Raw genomic sequence first — 19,643 nt, 5'->3', positions numbered from 1 at the left:
TGCATTTAAATGCTCTCGGTTCGCGATGGCTGCTTATTATCATAACGACGCGAATGTGTGGCAGCAATAATTTGTGAAAATAGCTTCCGGCGAAAATATCCATGAATCATCTTCGTTCGCTAATAACAACAATCAAGAACGCAAATAAACATCCAACTGCATGTTGATTGATTGTACTAGATTCGTGCTAAAAATCGTTTTGCTAATAAGAGTAAATTATTAACGAGAATTTTTTTGTATTTCTCTGACTCAACGGCGAAAGAAAAGTATCCGCAAAAATTCGTGACGAGACATCGACGAGCATCGTGTTCGAATGAAACAGAGTCAATAACACTTTGCGATACAATTAGACCTTCAAACAGGTTCAATTAATGGTAAAATTTAGGTGTGTTAATCACAAAAAAATTATTTAAATGTACCTTGACTTTTCATTCCATCGCGGGATCTTAGAAAAAAATTAACATGATATTTTTTGGGACTTTTAGTGCGAAACGTTATTCGTTTTAAAAAAAGTTAAAAATTTAGTAAAAGCATGGAAAGTTAGTGCTTACATCGCCACTCACGTTGCTGACTAGAATGCCACAATAGTCATCGTTGTCCTTCTTCGCGAGCAAGTTGAGGCTCATCGAGACCGAAGTGCCGCCATCGCCCTGCGTCATGCACTTGGATATTCTGTGTTCGCGCGCATGCACAGCGCCATAATAGGGACTAGAAAATTGTACTTTGATGTTCATTGTGCCACCTTTGCACGTCGCTGTCACGTGTGGGACAAAATCTTGTGCTGGTTCTTGCGTGTGTACCTAAAAGACAAGAAAAAAATAGCTAAATTAGACAAATCAAACAAAGGTATCCTACACATATGGTTGCAACGACAATTGCGTAATCACTCAAGTACAAAAAATGAACATGTGCAAAACCAGTAAAAATAATCAGTAAGTGACAATCGCAGCTACTAGTCTCAGTTGGCTACCGAATGAAACTTTTGACACAATTTTAAATGACGTTGTATCGAAATGCAATCAAAAACTTGGTGTTTGTTAAATTGAGAGAAACAATTTAATTTTAAATTCAAAAACAAAGAATTCCATAAAATCGAACAAATCTTTTGTCATAACTCTTAGATATGCCTTTGCGATAGTTTCATATCAAATTTATTGTTATATAATTATTTGTTTGAATGTCTGCAATTTTTCATCAAAGAAGCAAGTTGAATCTGATACTTTTGATCATGTGCACGCCACAATTGAATCAACGTAATGGAATGGAATGTTTGTTATTCTTTTGTTTCAATTTTTATTGTGAACATACGCACATTAAGACAAACACATAAGCGTAAGAAACGAGATATAATAAAATGTAAGTACATATGTTATCATCTTCCTCGTTATAAAAATAATAATACTATTTTATTATTATATTTAAAATGAAATAAAAATCCCTCAAAGGATAATCGTATTGAAAAGATATCGAAGTGGTGAGGTACAAGTTGAAGGAGGCTGAATAATTTTTCATAACGATGTTGGAGTCAAGTAAGTTTATTTAAATTGTGATATTTACCGTAATGTAGAGAATGCTAAGAGAATTAAAAAATTCGTTCGTTAAAAAATTATTTGAAATTTCAACTTATTTTGTACTTTTATGTATTTTTATTTTAAAATTATCATTTTTGTGTCAAAAACATTTGAAAATACAACAAAAAAAAAATATTTAAAAATGTTAAAAATTTAAGAGAAATTTTGTTCTCTTAACTTCAAAATTAGCCTTCTTTTAATTTATCTACATTTTGTCGTTTCATTTGAATTTTAACGGTTTTTTTTCTTAGCATTCTCTACATTACGGTAATTGCCACGGAAAACTGTAAAATTCATACAAGCTTTTTGCAGCTTGAATTTGTTAGACTTCTACAGACATAAAGTCAAGATGAAAGATCCTAAGCGAATTTCACTTGTTCCCTTTTTTGAAAAAAAACATAATGGTTTTTTGTTTTAACGCCTTTACAATAAGTGCCGCGGAAGTTACTGGAGGATTTATAGAATGCATTTCCAAATTTGATGAAGATTTTCAAAAAATTGATAGTTTGCCTGCCTAAATTTGAGCATACACATTTAGATAACATTCTAAATTGCTGATGGCATTTCGTTCGCGAACTCAATCTCGGTTGGACAATTTTAATTGCTCTCGAAGATCTGCCAGAAGTTGAACCTTTTTTGATTAGGGTTTATTCCGGCTACGGACAACCTGATGATTTTGACCTATTTTTGTCATTTATTTAATTTTGTCTCCGAAATTATGCAACATCAGATAAGGGGCATTGCTCTTTAATAAACAGTGAAAATTGATACTGAAATGAGTGAATTTAAAAGTGATATTGATGCATGAAAAACAAAAAAAAGTGACTAAGCTAGAAAAATTATCAATTGACTTAAATCATTTCAAGTTTCTGAAATGTAGCACAACTTTTTTACAACCACATGTTTGATTTTTAAAACAGCAATATTGATGTCAATCCAATTTGTTTTTACCAGTCAGATCCCAGTAATCGTATCAACTTCTTCAAGCAAAAAATGTATCACATTTAAATATTTGCAGCTTCCAAAGAACGTTACAAACTTGTACTAAGCAATATTTATAAAATAAGCCGGCAAAAAGTTTTATGAACAAAAAAGCATAGAATATTTATTGTTTACTCATCTACTTTACTTCTAAATATTTGGCACCAAATAGAAGATTTATGATAGAAACTTACTTTTAGATATTATGTTTCTCCAAAATTTCGAGTCTCTTTTAACTTGGAACTCATCCAGCATATTCGGTTGTCATGATAAACATTCATACATGAATATATTATATTGCACTAATAATAAAATATTTATCTGTGCGTTCTTTGGAAGAGGCAAGAAAAAAAAAGAAAATGAACATATAACAAATGCGTGTGGCGGATCCCTTTTGATCTAAACAGCAATAGAGTTGCCATCGGTATGTTGTGTGTTTTTCCCTCTGTCTCTCAAAAAGTATCAAACAACTGGTTTAGATGTACTTTTTTTTTGCACGACACATACACTCATTTATCGAAAAGGACCGGTTTACATTTTTGTGATGGGTACTTTTGTTATTACACTCGTACTTATGTTTGTACCGGAGACTATAACATCAAGAAGCGAAAAAAAAAATCAAAACGAGTACAAACAAACAAGCAACTACTTATTTATTTAACTTTTTTATTATTATTATTCGCTTACTACTCGATCGTTATCACTTTTTTTTTGTCTTACCAACGAATGTTATGTGATTGCAAACAGGATTTCAGGTCTTCAAACTTTGGTAAGGTAAGGCGTGTAGGCGTTAAGCCTTTTGCTTCTTCATAAGTTTGACAAGGGTGTTGACCAGGCAGATTACAGTCAGTTCACTTGACAAATCTGGACAAGTGATCCAACAGGTGGTCAAGAAAATAAATTGAAAATAAATCGGCGCCGGAATTTCCGAGATACAAAATTTGAACTGGAATGCGTTTTAATACGGTAGGAAAAAGAAATCAATCAATATTATTTAATGATGATTAATGATTTAAATAGAAAAATTCTTTTAGAACAAAAAAAATGGCCTTCACACGGTCAAGGTATTTTATCTCCAATTAACTCTTCTTCTTTCACAAATTGTTTCGATACATTTCTCGAATATTCACCGGTAATTTTGTTCCCCGAAAATAAACGCCATTCAAAAAACTCATGCTCTAATTCTCTCACAGCTCAAAAAAAAAAAACTATTAAAAATGCTCACGTTTGAACAATTTTTTGTCTGAATGTAAGCTTTTGTGTGTGGTTAATGGCACTTATTGGTAAAATTTAACGTTGTTAATTATTTTTCTCTAATTTTTTTCAGCTCTCTTTTTGACTGATTGAATAAATATAATTTGGAAATTGATTTTAATGGACGTGGTGAGAATTTTTTTTTGAGAATTTGATGAGTAATGAAGTAATTTGAAGCGAAAAAAATGTGTTCTAAACTTCGTGAGATTTGTTTCGCTCCTACAAAAAAAAATTAACAAGCCTTGCGAATACTAATGACTAAAAATAAATGTACAATTAACTACATCTTGTTCTCTCTCGCTCAGATCTTGCAGAAGCACGTGCTGATGATCTAAATAGGAAGATATTCGTAGCAAGCTTTACTAATTTTTATTGATGCCATACCTTGTTTCGCGTATCATTACATCATCTCGTAACTTTGGTTCTGTTAAGGTCGAGTTAACATGTTGCAGGTTTTTTATTGCTCTAAAGATTCATTGGTCATCTTTCTCTGGAATCTCATTTCTTACATAATTGCTGGTAAGTAAATGAATGAACTTTACTGGAACAAAAAACCTTAACACACTTCATAAAGTTAATGCCCTTTTAAATTTCGAAATTTCTCGTACGAACAAAAAAAACAGTCAAGTACAGTTTTTATTTGAAATTATTGCTATTACCACTATTTAGTTTTAAATCAGCATATATAGCAAACTGTATTCGTGGTCATTCGTTCCGTTCAAAACTTATATTAATGATCAGTTTTAGCAAATACAAAGAGGTATCTTTAGTACGTTTTCCTGTTGCATACACGGTCTTTATCATCTTTTAATACACTTTTTTTCCTGGTAGTTATTATTAATGAAACACCAAAAGCCACAAAGATCTTACTTAGTATATATTACACAAACGATTTGTAATGCTCACGTGTAATTTTACTTTATCAGTGGCGTAGAAGTTTTTCACCCTCAAAAGGACACTGAGTTAAGTCCATGGATTATATTCTTTGAGGTAAGTTTTAATAATTTCTTTTGCAAAAATAATTTTATAATTAAAATTTCAGGATTTTTTCAGTATTTTGAAAGAAATTCAAAATTTTTTTAGAGCTTTAAGTAAATCTTGCAGCATTCATGAAAATATACAGAAATTATTTCGATATGAAAATACCAAAAAAATGATGAAGAGGATAAAGTGAGCTGATAATCATAAAATAAAGACAGTAGGAAACATACTGAAAAATTAAAATGATGTGTTCATGCTTCGATGCTGCTCTTATTTAAAACCAATTAAGCAAAACGGTATTGAACCTGTTCATATGTAAGTGTCAAAGAACCGTAAAAAATTTTTATATCAGGGATTTCTTTAAAAAATCAAAAGCTATCGTTACTTAAAACATTCTGAAACTCCTACAGAGACCTTTATGGAATGCGAAGAAAAATAAGATATTACTTAATTTAACTTATATTTTATGAAATTAATTGTATTATAGATATCTCGGCCGCCAAAAGAGAAAAAATGAGTGGAAATAAGATTATATTTGAGGCTCAGAACAGCAGCAAATTTGTCTTTAAATTAACTAGCTGAAAACAATCGATACGATTTGGCAATTGATCCTTTTTCCTTTTTTTTATAGTATGCCCTGAAAAAATTAGTCTACAATATATCAAGGTTCATAAAATGATATTCATAAATTTACATAAACTACCAAGAGACGATAATCTGGAAGAGTGACGATCAAAAACTTCAAAGCCTATGCCCGAATGCATTGAAAAAAAAAATTAAATGGTTAAAGGTGATTTAAACTTAACTTCAAAATTCGACCTTAATGCAAAAAAATATTTATATTTTCAAATTTTACTTTTGAGAAAATTAAAATTCTAATAGATACTTAGAATTAAATCTTCGGGTGTATAAAGAAAAAAACTGAAAATATACAACTTTAAATCAAATGAACTCCCCTTTCAAACACACGCCACTGCTATCTTTCACAACAAAAGTTGCACAATAGTCCATCCATGTAATTAGCATCTCAGATGAATCTTTTATGTCGGTTGAATAAATAATTTTAATTAATTGTGGCATGGCGGCTATGTGCAATAGCTACAAAACCAAAAAACAGTTAATAGAAAAAAAATAATTTACTTCTTTCAACATTTAATTTATAATCTGATCGGTTAGTCAAGCCGTGGATTCTGTACAATTTTTCGTTTTAAATTCGTACTTAATTGTGCAAGTAACGTGAAATTCCGCTACTTTTTACACAATTAACAGGTGGATGGTTAGTTGAGCGAAAGATTTTTTGTTTTGTTTTTTTTTTTTCAAGTAAAGTAGCTGCTCTTGCTCAATCAATGTTTATTTACGAGTAACTTATGACTCTGACCGTACTTTATGGAACAGAGTAAATATAAAGCAAAAATGTAACATATCCAGGAAAAACATTCCTGCTAGCGGTAAATTTTCTCTTATCTCTCTTGTGCTCGTGAAATGAACGAACGGGCTTTGCATGATTGCGCGTCTAACTGCGCTGATTAATGTTCTATGTGCTTATGGTTACATGACCAATTAAACATTCGAAGAAGTTGTAAGTTTATCGTAAGGTAGGTTAGTTTGTTCACAAAAAAAAAAAAGATATTTACGTTGGTGTCGTTTTGCCATAACATGCCGCGCCGCCGCATCCAATACATAATAATGATATAATTTAAATCAAGGTCAATACCACACAAAATATTTTTACAATATTTATTTACAAACGACGTCGTTGTGTCCATATTTTGACAACGAGTAAATAATTGTTATTCAATGCTTTACTTGTCTTTGTGCGATTTTTTTTAGCTGTTTCTTCTGGTTGGTGACGTTTCATATGTTGGCAATATTTATTATTGTTAAACAATAGTTGACTTTTTGTGTTTTATGGACATGGCACATTGTTATAATTTATGTCACAAAACAGATTTACGTTGTGCTAAAAGAATTTTTAAGCAACTCTTTTGGACGTTATGAAAGTAAAATTTTGCAGACAAGCCTTTTATAGAAGTGGAAGTTCTTGATTTATGAAATGAACAATTTTTGACAAAACAAAGAAAAAAAGGCGCGAACAGTTCTTCTAGTTTTGTAGATTTTTTTATCCAAAATTTTAAAAAAATATTTTATATTAATTTTATTAAAATTAAATTAAAATAAAAAACTTTTAATTTTAAAAATTCATAAAAAAAATTTGATGTTTTTAACAAATTAAGAGAAATTTTGAATTTTATTTAATTTAAAAATAAATTTTGTAACGCAATAACTCAATATTTGCTTCACAGATCTCTTTAGGAATTTTTATAGTCAGTGAAGCTTAGTTGAAAGAAGGTTTTAGAGCAATCATTTTTGAAAAATGACTAGAAAATTTTGAAAAATTTACAATTTTAGGTTTTAATTGAATTTTCATAAATTTTAAAATAAAAAATTTCTAAACTTATGAAAATAAATGTTAAAACTTGGTGAAACCAAAACTTTATCAGACCTGAAAATGTTTTGTCATGCCCAATAAAATATTTGCGCAGTGTCAAAACTAATAATATATCGCCATCGGTCTCATCATCATCCAAAAATATCACCTTTAAAAGTCATTGGACCACATCGCGTCACTTAAATAACCAACATCCAGCTACGTCACTCGCGGCTAATTACACAAAACTGATTCACAATTTCGATCAGAACCGCATTAAAGCATTACCTAACGATTTCCACGTGAAGGTTATGGAAAAATTCGATTTGGTTCCCATGCCAAACAAACCGGCAACTCATCAAAAAAAAAACGAACAATTACACTCTCTCGGAATATTTATATTTCCGCAATTACCTCTTGACATTTGTTCTAAACAATTATTATTATTTAACTTTATTCATTTTTCATATGAATCGCATTTCTTGATGCCACACAGCGCACTTTGTTGAAAGCATCGCGCCTTATCACAGTTATGAAATCAGAAGTATGAAAAAATGTTGTAAGTTAGCGCGGAACCAACATGCTCATAAATTTCATGTTTCTTTCTTGTCGTACTTTTTTTTGTTATGCTCGTTGCATCAACAACATTTTCTCAGAAGAAAAACATGCAAGACAACGTGAATCTTTGCATTTTACGTTCAGAATGTTAATCATAATAGTCGTCGTACAGTATCTGCGTCATCATGTGAAACACGAAAAGATTCGACGTCGTCATCATTCATTTACCGCGAAAACGACATTCATATCCACGAATTAGAATGCTCGGTGTGTGTGTTTGTGCTATTTTGTGCAAAATCATCTCTCTATTCACAGTCAGATGACGAGGACGACGACAACGACGACGATGCTATGTCAAGCCAACAATTTTATGCATTATGATGGTTTTTTGTGGTTGCTTTTTTATTGAAATTTATACGGGTAAAAGCGATTTTTTGCATGTCAGAAGAATTTACGTTGGTCGCCTGATCGAAGATTCCATCTACCTCGTCGTCGTCTATTGAGTTTCAAATGCAAATGATGTGTTAACGTCTTTCGACATTTTTTACTGCATTTTGAGGTAAAAAATAAGAGATATTTGTTGGAGGATTTGTCTGTCAGTAAATATAAATCCAATAAAAAAATCTTGAAAAAATCGTTGAATTTTTTATATATTCTCTAAAAGTTTATTTAAACTCAAAAAATGATATAATGAAAAAATATTAAAAATTTTTAATTTAATAATTATTATTTAATAATTATTTTCTAATAAATTTAAAGTAATAATTATAAAATTATTTAAATAAAATAAATATTTTAAATATTAAAAAAAATAAAATAAATAAATTTAAATTAATTTATTTATTTATTTGTGATTTTATCAATTTTATTAATTTTTTAAACAACCTTAAATTTATTAAAAAATTAAAAATAAAATAATAATAAAAAATTAATTTATTAATATTTTAAAAAAAATTCTTTAAAAATTTTTTACAAAAAATTATGAAAAAGGTCAACTCAGATAATTTTTCAAGGGTTCAATTTTCCGATTTTTTGAATTTTGGTCTTTATGAAATTTCAAAACGCTCAAAAAATAATTTTTTATTTTAACTAATTTAACTAATAAATTTAATATACTTATACATTTTTTGAAAATCATATATTTTTTATATAATGTTTTTTCTTACATTTTTTATATAAATTCAGGGGGAAAAATAAAAATTAAATTAAAAATTTAAATATTTTTGAAATTTTTTGGTATTTTTTTTTATTTCTGATTTTTGAAATATAAAAATTTTTATTTTAACTAATGAGAAGAATTCTAATAACGTGAAATCCCTGCCCCGTGGTTTTAATATTCAAATATTTAGATGAATTTTTTATTATACCTACATCTAATAATTTTAAAATTTTTTATTAAAATTGAAATAAACGTTTAAATTAAATTAATTTTAAATATTTTTGACATTTTTTTGGCATTTGTGATTTTATCAAAAATTTAAAAATTTTTAAAAATTTAAAAAAAACAAAAAAAAATCACAAGAAATTTTTCCATTTTTGATAAATTTTTTTATTTTTAAACGATGACAAATAAATAATTTTTTTTTTGTAAAATTAATTAACGTCAAGAATTCGCTTGAATTTTTTCCACTTTTTATTCAAATTTTTTTTTAAAAATAAAGGGGGAAAAATAATAAAAGTAAAATTAATTAAATCAACAATTTTTTTTTCAAAAATTAGAAAACGTTAAAAATTTAAGAAATATTATTTTTTTTGAAAATTTGCTGTATTTTTTCCTCATTGAAAAAAAAATAAAATTAATTAATTCAATTAATTAAAAAACGTTAAACAATTAATTTAATTAAAATATTTTTTTAAATTTATTTTTATTGAAAATCCTCATTGGACAAAAAATGAAAATTAATAATTAATTAAAAATTATTTATTTAATTTAATTTTTTTTAAATTTATTTTATTTAATTAAATTACTAAAATATGAAATAATAAGTAAAATTTAATTTTTTTTAAAATTTAATAATAATTTATTGTTTTTTATAATCTAAAAATGCAATATAGTCATATTTTTACGTATAAACGACGACTATTAAATTTTTTACATTATTGTTGTTTTTTTTTATTAAAAAGTGGAATAAAATCGTGAAATTAGCATTTTTTGAAAACAGAGAAAAGTTTAACCTTAGTTAACATTCTTGTTCGAGGGATTTAAATCAAGAAGACGATCATGCATGAATTTCACACAAAATCTGATTAATTTTGTCTGACGTTTTTTTTTTTGTAGGTAACTGTTTCAAGCAACAATAGCGTCGTCGATCGTTCGTTAAATGTGTGAGAAGAAAAAAAAACTATTTTTAATAATTATCATTAAAAAATAATTACGCATTTTTTTGGAGGGCAGGGTGAGAAAAAAAGAACGGTCTTCATGGTTAAGGTTGCGTCTTTGTTTTGTTTTTTTTTCTTCGATTTTACTCAACCCACAGCAATTTGTGGTGGAATCGATCAGGTTGCTGCTTCCATATCGACATTGAATGCTGCGCGACAGTTTTTGTTCGTGTGTAAAGTTCTTCATAAGGAAAAAATTTATGCAAATAACACGAAAAAACAGGTTTTAAGAACGTTTTAACAACACATGACGACATCATCGCTCTCTCCATGACCTGTGATGATGATCTTTTTTCATTTGTTCACTATAGAGAGCAGATTTTAATCGAAGCATTTTTTTGCAATGTTTGTGGAGCTAATTATCGTTGAATCGGATTAAATTGAAAACTTGTCGCGATTTCCGTTTTCCGTTACAAACGTCGTCATTGGAAGTCGGATTTGCGAAAAAAAAAATGTTTAAAAAACCAGTAAATGAGTAAGAAACTGCTGCTTAGCAGATGGAGGTAGGTAGAAGTCTCGCCTACACATTCCCACTCTCGTACATAAATTCTTCTCTCGGATAGTTTTGAGACCAGCTCAACACGACTGACACATATGTTAATTGCATGCAAATTTTACATATGGCGTTATTGACAGTGTTTGTTGCGAATATCAAGCGTATTTAGTGGAGTAGTGGTTAGAGAATTGAAACTTTTGTCTTAGATTGAAGTTGGAAAGAAACAAAAGCGTCTTTTGTTTTAACAAAAAATTAACGTTAAATGTCATCAAAGTAAAATGTGAAGGACAAAATAATAATTTGTAAATAAAAATATTTGTCTAGTTCAAGTTTTCATGTTCAAGATGTCACTTTTGACACTTACATTAATAGAGTTGATCAAAGGTTTCAATTTCAAATATTTTATTTTTTCTCATTTTCATTAAGCTTTCTATCTCATTTATAGGGTCTCAGTAGGTCATCTTGCTCGACGAAAAACAGTTCAGAGTGATCTCTTAAGGGATTAAATTGACCCTTTAGGAGTCAAATCGACCCCTTAAGGCTTAAAGGAGAGCTAATCTTTGAATGACCTTCAAATGCCCTTGCAACTTACAGACGAAAACCGAGTCAAATTGTCCAGTTAAGTAAGTTTTCTGATTCTCTTAGGTTTAAGACATCAACTTTAATCCATTTGAGTCATCCGAAGACCCAAAAAACTTGATCCCATCATGGGGTCCTTTTGATTCTTTTAAGGGGTCAATTTCTCACTTATGATGTCAATTTGATGCCTTTACTTAAGAAGTCCTATTGACTCCTCAAAAAGAGACCAAATTATTCTATCGAGGTATATTGATTTGGTCCCTTTTTAAGAAATCAATTGAACACCTTAAGACTTAAGGGATCCAAATGACCTCATAAGCTTAAAGGATCAACTTTTTGGGTCTTCGGATGACTCAAATGGATTAAAGTTGATGTCTTAAACTTATAAGAGAATTAGAAAATTCACTTAAAGGAATTGGGAAAGTAGAAAAATTGATTCGAACGCTCTATCCACTCATCAACCGCAGATCCAGACTCAGCAAAAACAACAAACTGCTGATCTACAAACAAGTCTTTCGTCCAGTGCTGACGTATGGGTCACCTGTGTGGCGCTCCTGCGCTCAAACGCATAAGAAACGCTTGCAAACAACACAGAACAAGCTGTTGCGTATGATTCTCAATAAGCCTTGGCACGAACCATCCGCCTTGATTCACGAAGAAGCCAGAATAGAAACACTTGAAGAGCACATCGAGAAGCTTTATGAACGCTTTGCCGAAAGAACAAGGGATCATGAAAACCCAGAGATCTCGCACCTCTTCTTCTAATCCTCGTCTTCCATTAGTTTTACTCCTTTCTCTTTCTTTTTATTTTCATTTTTAATTTAAGTTTCAAAGGTTTTTTTCAAATTTTCCTGGAAAATAGTTCTCTCAAAAATTGTTAACATTAGAATAAGTAAAGTAGTTGAAAAACCCCCGGGTTATATCTCTACATCAATTGACTATCATTGAAAAAATCAGATCAATAAAGAAAACATTATTATTATAAATTCACTTAAAGGGTCAATTTGACTCGGTTCTTGGTCTGTAAGTTACAAGGGCATTTGAAGGTCATTCATAAATTAGCTCTGCTATTATTGTTTTATTGATGTTCTTATATTTCATTATCCTAAATTTGATTCTTTGACTCTCTGGCTAGATCTTTAAATCATTTTCTTTCATTTATTTTGAGGTTTAAAATTTTTGAGTACAACTAAACTTCCACCAATGTTATCCAACAATGTTTTTTAAGTCTTTCTTCAGATTTAGGAATATTTAGGATTTTTAATAACATAATATTAACAACAAATAATATTTTAGTATATGACCAACTAAAAGACAGACCCCCATTAACCCATTTTTTTTTTTATAAGAAATGCACTAAACGCACTCCATATCGAACAAACACAGACAAAACGAGACACTTAAATTCAAAAACATTCAACACAAGGTAAGAATTTACATACGAACTGACTTAATTCCACGCTGCTATAAACAAGTGTTCGTATTATAAATACTTACATCATTTATGAAAAATCCAAGAATTGTGACTGAAATGAGCAAAATTGTGGATGACATTGTCAACAAAGGTGTGGTTGTTCTTCTTTTTCTGCTTTGACTGTTATTTGTGGCTTCACTGAGGTTCGTCACTTGTCGCCTGTTGATATCTCTCATTTTTTTGTTTTTATTTGTCTGACACTTAAATCTATTTTTATCGATACACTTTACACTCGTTCGAAGTTAATCTGAAAAAAATAGAAAAAAAATAGTTTAGCAAATAAATAAAAAAAACGATCAATTGAAGAGGAAAGAAAGCTTTTGAACCGCACGCGATCAATCATCTTGTCCTGATTTTCTTCGCAAATTATAACTTTTTTAGTACAATAGCTCACTTTCATCGCATCAATTTCTATCATATCATAATTTTCCAATGTAAACAAAGCGTGTAACTGCAACAAAACCGTAGAAAAAAGTAAAACAACAAAAGTGTTTTTATTTCGGTTCATAACGACGATCATTATTTATGATTGCACTCGACACATTGTTCAACTCTATTCACTTTGTTTCTACTTTTGAACGAATGCTCGATGAACAAAAAAATGGGAGAAAATTCCATGTGACAAAATTTTGAGTTGAGTAAACTGCAGTGTCTCTCAAAATGTAGATCACGAGTACTTTACGAATAAATTACATGTTTGCGTGTTTCATACATTTCACTCTATGCAAAGTCGAACAATAGCGCGCGATGAATGGACTTGATTTGATACAAAAATTATAATGCACATACCGGTCAAATCAAATCAAAAAACGGTGTGGTGTAGCAACAAAAGGTAAAGTGGCGGCAAATAAAATGCAAATCAGAATCACTCTCTATTAATTGTTTTGTTGTGTGCAGTAAAATTTAAAAAAAATGGAACAACGACAATTTATGCCGAGCACGAGATTCATCTGAATTTTTCTAGAAAAAAATTTCATGGAAATTTAAACAAACGTGATTTCAGGTGAGTTTTTTTTTGTTTTTAAGAAGAAAAAAAATCTAATAAAATATTAAATATTAATCTTAGGCGATTTTTAAAAAATTTATTTTTTTTTAATTTCGCCTTGTAATTACTAAAAATTTGTTAAATTTTATTTATAATAAATTAGTTTATTTTTTTAAATTCTCTTGTTTTAAAATAATAATAGTAGAATTATTAGTCTATTTATTTTTTTTTTATTTTCCTATTGATTGTTTTTAACTTTTATTTAATTTAATTTTTAATTTTAATTTATTTTAATTTTAATTTTAATTTATTTTATTTTATTTTTATTTTATTTTATTTTTATTTTATTTTATTTTTTTTATATTTTATTTTTTTATTTTATTTTTATTTTTTTTATTTTATTTTATTTTATTTTTTTATTTTATTTTTATTTATTTTATTTATTTTTTTATTTTTATTTTTATTTTATTTTATTAATTTTTAATTTATTTTATTTTATTTTTTTTTATTTTATTTTTTTTTATTTTATTTTATTTTATTTATTTTTTTTTATTTTATTTTATTTTATTTTATTAATTTATTTTAAAATATTTCTTCACCTTTTAAATCAATTTTTCTGAGAAAAAAGCTCAAAAGGCCACCAAGTATTTCTCACAATATTCAATAAAAATCATATTCACAAATATCATGATGAAATCCACTTTTTTTCTGCACATCTCATTAAAGTTCTATTCACTCGCAAACAATCAACACGTCGGTATATTAGGCAAGTTTTTTCATTAAAAATAATAATGAATAGGCAAATAAATATTACTAGATCACATTTGATGAGCGAGCTGCAACGAAGCGATTGTGTAAAAAAAAGCAGCGGTGAAATATTAAATAATAAAAAAAATATTCCATGCCGCGGTAGATGAACTCAGTTGAACCCAGTCTTTTCAAATCAACATGGAATTTACATATACACAAGGTTGTTTTCCAATTACCGACACACACTACACGAGTGAAATCGAAAAAAAGTGACATTTTTTTATTTTTAATTTAATTTTAAATTAATTAAACACATCACTAGATGACTTGTGAGAGGATTTGTGATGTAACATCTAATCAATCGATGAAATTTCTCAAAGGGGGTCAAATGTCTAAGTATTTTGCAAGCGCGCAGTAATTAAGCATCATCAACATGAGTTTCAATTTCAACATCTTTTGAGTTTTGTTTGTAAATTTATCGGTGATTTGAAAAACAAAGATTAATTGAAAGGTAAGTTTAAGTACTAAATAACGACCAGTTTGACAAAATCTCTTTCAAACGACTTCAAAATCATTCTTGCAAAAAATCCAGTGCTCACGTAATCCAACATCGCAAAGAAAAGTGAAATACTTGGAGACACCGCCGTCGTCATACAATGTTGCGAATTAATTACCAACTTAACTTAGCGCTCATAGCTTTAACAAGCCGACAATTATTTCTTTCATTGTTTCATTGTGGTGAAGACTTTTCATAGGCACCAGCATAGACACTTCATTAAAAGCTATTATTGTTCGACAATGTTTTTGTTCTTCTTCAGCAACGAAAAAAAAAATGTGAGACGATTAAAACATTCTTAGTCGCTCTTTTGTTTTTATTGCTTGCTACTCACACCTTTCATACAATGTTATAACTCATAAAAATGACAAAAAAAAAATGAGAAAATTCCAACAGGTTTTGGCATTTAACTCTTTCTTAACTCTTTGAAACATCAAATAAACGATGTTTCATCAAAATTCTTTAAAAACAAAAATGATTCAGAATTCACATTGTTATTAGGCGCAATTATTTTGTTGAATCATATGTCCGGTACAACTACCTGTACTGTGAGAAGTTGGTGTCTCGCAACCGGAAATGTTTAGTGCGACTTGATTTTTTTCTTCTAGTAAATTTCTTTATTTATTTTTTTTTTTTGCAGAATTCGTCTATAATAATTTCAATGAGTTCAAAACTTAGGAGCATCATAAGTACAAGTAGAGGTATGATTTTATAAGAGGGTTAAATTGGATTGTCCGACGAGCAGCATCAGAGACTGGAGGAAGTAGTAAGTATTTTGCTGAGAAACCAAAAGATGACAAATTGGTCGAATCAACGAATTTAAACATGTCGTCCATTTAATTGCTAGAAAAAAACCATTTGTGTCGAGGCATTATTATTTTTCGCTAGCCATAGACATAAAAAAAACTATCAAAAGAACTAAATAAGGAGATTTAAGAATATGAAAATATAGCTGTTGTAGATCTGAAAAACATATTTTAAAAAAAATTAAAAATTTTATAGTTAAAAAAATATAAAAAAATTAGTTTTTGAATGAAGTTTACTTGTTCTTTCAAAATTAATTGGTAAGTATATTTTTTAAAGAACCTTAACCGTGTTCTAGGAATATTTTTAGGTTACTTGAACCCCTTTTTCAATGCTATTTTAGCTAACCAGGCTTATGACAAATCATCTGTAATGTCCTCAATTTAGCCTAACTTGCACAAATCCTTTACCTGTCAAAGTGTCTTCCACAAGAGAGCGGCGGCTATGAGAGCTCTGTTTTTTAAAGAACTAGATAAATTTATCGGCACTTATCTCCGAAGCCAACTAGTATGAGTAAAAATATATTATTTTATTACAAACTTATTGAGAACCTACTATAAAAAATGTGGCAAGTAATACTTAGCTAAGTATGAAAGAGTCGAGAAAACCATTTCGAAACATCTTCAATGCATAAACACAGAATCAAAAATGCTACTTGAGCTGATGCTAAATTTAGTGCGAAGACTATAGACAGAAGATCAGCTTCAACAATTGAAATCTTTGTATAAATTTTGTCAGCGGCAAGCTTTTCGGCTTTAGAAAACATTTTCCACCGATTTTCAAAATGAAAAAAAAACCATGAATGAAGATTCTGTATCTTGCCTGTTTTTTTTTTAAATTAACATATTGCTCTTGTATCTCTTGAATATAATTGCGAAACGTGTACTCATCACAGCGCAGTACACTCTAGAATTCTCACTAGAAAAATTTAACGTTGTTAAAAAACGACAAAAATAATGACAAATAAAAATTCAGCTAAATTTATCTCATTGTAAACTCTTTTAATGTGAATCTCATCGTTTAAATTCATACACGAACCATATGTTGAATGTTTGTTTGTAATATTATTATTACTTTTATTATGAGACTCGCTCGCATTTGTTCAGCAGCACAGAAACACACAACTAAGCAAGAAAGCACGTGAAAGAAAGTAACCGCATACTTTTTTATGCTTCATGTCTATTATGTAATCGTTTTTCAATTCAATTGTATTTTTTTCTCTCTTTCCTTGTAAATATTATTAAGTAAATTTGTATATCATATTATCATGTGTATCATTACTACTACTACTGTTTAGTTTACTACAGACGTTTAGAAAAAAAAAGAAAAATACTTTAATGCAAATGTGATGCTACTAACTTGATATAACTTCATACAAAATAATATTATAAAATATTATATTTATTAAAAAATAACTGTTGTATAAATTTTCTTTACTTTTTTTTCATTCAACTTTTATAAATAATAATATTTAATAAAAAAAAAATATACAAACATACAATGAAATAATGATAAAAGTTGTTTAATATCTTTTGTATGAAAAAAAAAACAAAAAAAAGAAATTTATTAGCTATTATATTTAAAACTCTCGTTTGGGAAAAAAATATACTTTAATATTTTTTTTGTGGAATGCAGTTAAATGGTGTAAAAGGTGACAGCACTGCAATTAATTGAGTGCCTGGAGGCTTTATCACTTATGTAACAGCATTATTTCGATATAATATATACGATAAGTTTGTTCAATAAAGGATCGAATTTCAATGCATTTTTATGAATTAAAGATCAATTTATTTTTTTAAAAATGAACTTTTTGACCAGAAAAATTTTTTGTAATCGTAAAATAATTTCTTTAATTTTAAATTGATTTAAATTATCAAAATTTATTTAATTAAAATTGAAAAACATATTTTAAAAAAAATTAAAAATTTTATATTTAAAAAAATATAAAAAAATTAGTTTTTGAATGAAATAAAATGAATAAATAAAAAAAAAATATTTAAAAAAATAAAAAATGAGTTCTTTTAATAAAAATAATAATTTTACCAAAATTATAATAAAAACTAAATTATAATAATAAATATGATCAATTTTTTATCAAAAGAAATAATATGATATTAATAATATTAATATTAAATGAATATTAATTCAGTTAAAAGTTCTAAAATTTAAATATATTTCAAGTTTTGAGTAAAATATTGAAATACAGGTTTTAAGCTCTAATTTAGGCTCTATTTGATTAAATTTGCATAAATAAGTGAGTCATTATTGGGAATTTTTACCACATTTTTAGCAATGCTTGTTTTGACAAGAAAAACAAAAATTAATCTAAACATGAAACAAATAAAAATAAATTATTTAAAAAAAATAATTTATTTAGAAAAAAATTCTGTGAATTTTTTTTTTTTAAATTTTTTTAGATATTTAGACCAAAATCTTTAAAAATTGTTTGAATTAAGCCTTAAAATTAATAACATTGAGAGCTTTCAATGCTATCGCCTCTGCTAAAAATATTTATAGAAAAATATTTCTGTTTAAAACTTCCTCTTCAAGTTTTGTTTTATATATTTTTAATTTGATTTTTTTTATGATATTATTTTATTTATTTTTTATAAAAATTAAAATATTTTTTAAATCAATTAAATTCGAAAAATTCTCATATTTCTCAATGATTTTTGTTTTTTTAATTATTTATTCAAAAATTGCATATCATAAAATCATCAGAGAGATTTCTTCAGTAATGCACTTAAAAACTTGACCTCCACTTGTTCACAAAAATAAATATTACTTAATAACAATTCAAAAATATTTTCTTTATAAAAAAAATCTTCACCTCAAAACAATATTTATCTTTTTTCATACTTCATTTTTGCAGAATCCAATAAACAATCGTATCACAAAACAACATCAGGTACCACGAACCACGCACCGACGAAAAAAACGACTTTTTTCGTTTCTTTACCATATATAAAAATGATATAATATTGAATAACACTCTACGACAAGAATCATGTGCCACTCGCAGTAGGAAGTTTCACTTTCAATGAAAATCAAGCTTATTGCACGCCGAGTAGGTAGATAGATGATCTCACTATAATTGCTTGCTTGCTGGTTAAAAATCTTGAGCACAGCAACGCACGATGCGCGAACTAAAAAGTCGTAATAATAAATGCCAGAGAGTTAAACAGAGTGTGTTAAAACAAATAAAAATGAATATGACACAAGTAAATAATTCGAACATAACATTACCGAGCAAAAATTTACATTTGACTTATTAACACTGTGACTTAAATTCGGAACAAAAAAAAAATATGAAATTTATGTGTTATTTATTCATTTTATCTTATTTTATAATTTTTTGTTTTTTTTTTTGCTTTAATGAATGCATGAATGTTGCTGTGCGCTGCGATTTTTAACCAAACCACATGAATGTGTGCCCATAATGTATGCCATTGGGTAATATTTTATTTATATTTAATAATAAATAACTCTATTTAGCGCTTTTTTTTCGAATACGAGATGTGATAATGTAAATATTCGCTTTTTAAGGCAATATTGATTACTTAATAAATAAAAATTTATTTAACCAGCAAGTAAAGTTGCTTTAAATTACGCACTTTTTGTCACAATTTAACACTGCTGCAGTTTTTTCTTCAATTTTTCTTGTTTATTTTCACCAAAAAAACAACAAAATTTCGTTTTTTCCTCGAAATTGTTCGAAAAAGTCCTTTTATTTACTATTTTTTTGAGTTTTTTCGAAAATTTACGTCGCGCAATTTAATTCACGTCCGATTATTTCAATATTCTCAAGCAGACTGAATCATGGCCGTAAAATCATTTGTTTACTATT

General features: G+C 28.0%; 1 protein-coding gene across 1 annotated transcript in view; it reads right to left on the bottom strand.

The window, feature by feature from the left end:
* The window catches only part of LOC134834636 (uncharacterized), a 35,423-nt gene extending 15,838 nt beyond the window's left edge, over positions 1-19,585 (bottom strand). The window contains exons 1-3 of the mRNA XM_063849372.1: positions 19,411-19,585; positions 12,725-12,948; positions 552-800 (exon numbers count right to left, since the gene is read on the bottom strand). Of these exons, the coding sequence (XP_063705442.1) occupies positions 552-800; positions 12,725-12,877 (402 nt within the window). The 5' untranslated portion in view covers positions 12,878-12,948; positions 19,411-19,585. The remainder of the gene's footprint in view (positions 1-551; positions 801-12,724; positions 12,949-19,410) is intronic.
* Between the last annotated feature and the right edge of the window lie 58 nt (positions 19,586-19,643).

Source organism: Culicoides brevitarsis, chromosome 3 (genome assembly GCF_036172545.1).
Source record: "Culicoides brevitarsis isolate CSIRO-B50_1 chromosome 3, AGI_CSIRO_Cbre_v1, whole genome shotgun sequence".
NCBI lineage: Eukaryota > Metazoa > Arthropoda > Insecta > Diptera > Ceratopogonidae > Culicoides > Culicoides brevitarsis.
The sequence above is the reverse complement of the archived record's forward strand: the minus strand, read 5'-3'. Positions and strand labels throughout refer to the sequence as shown.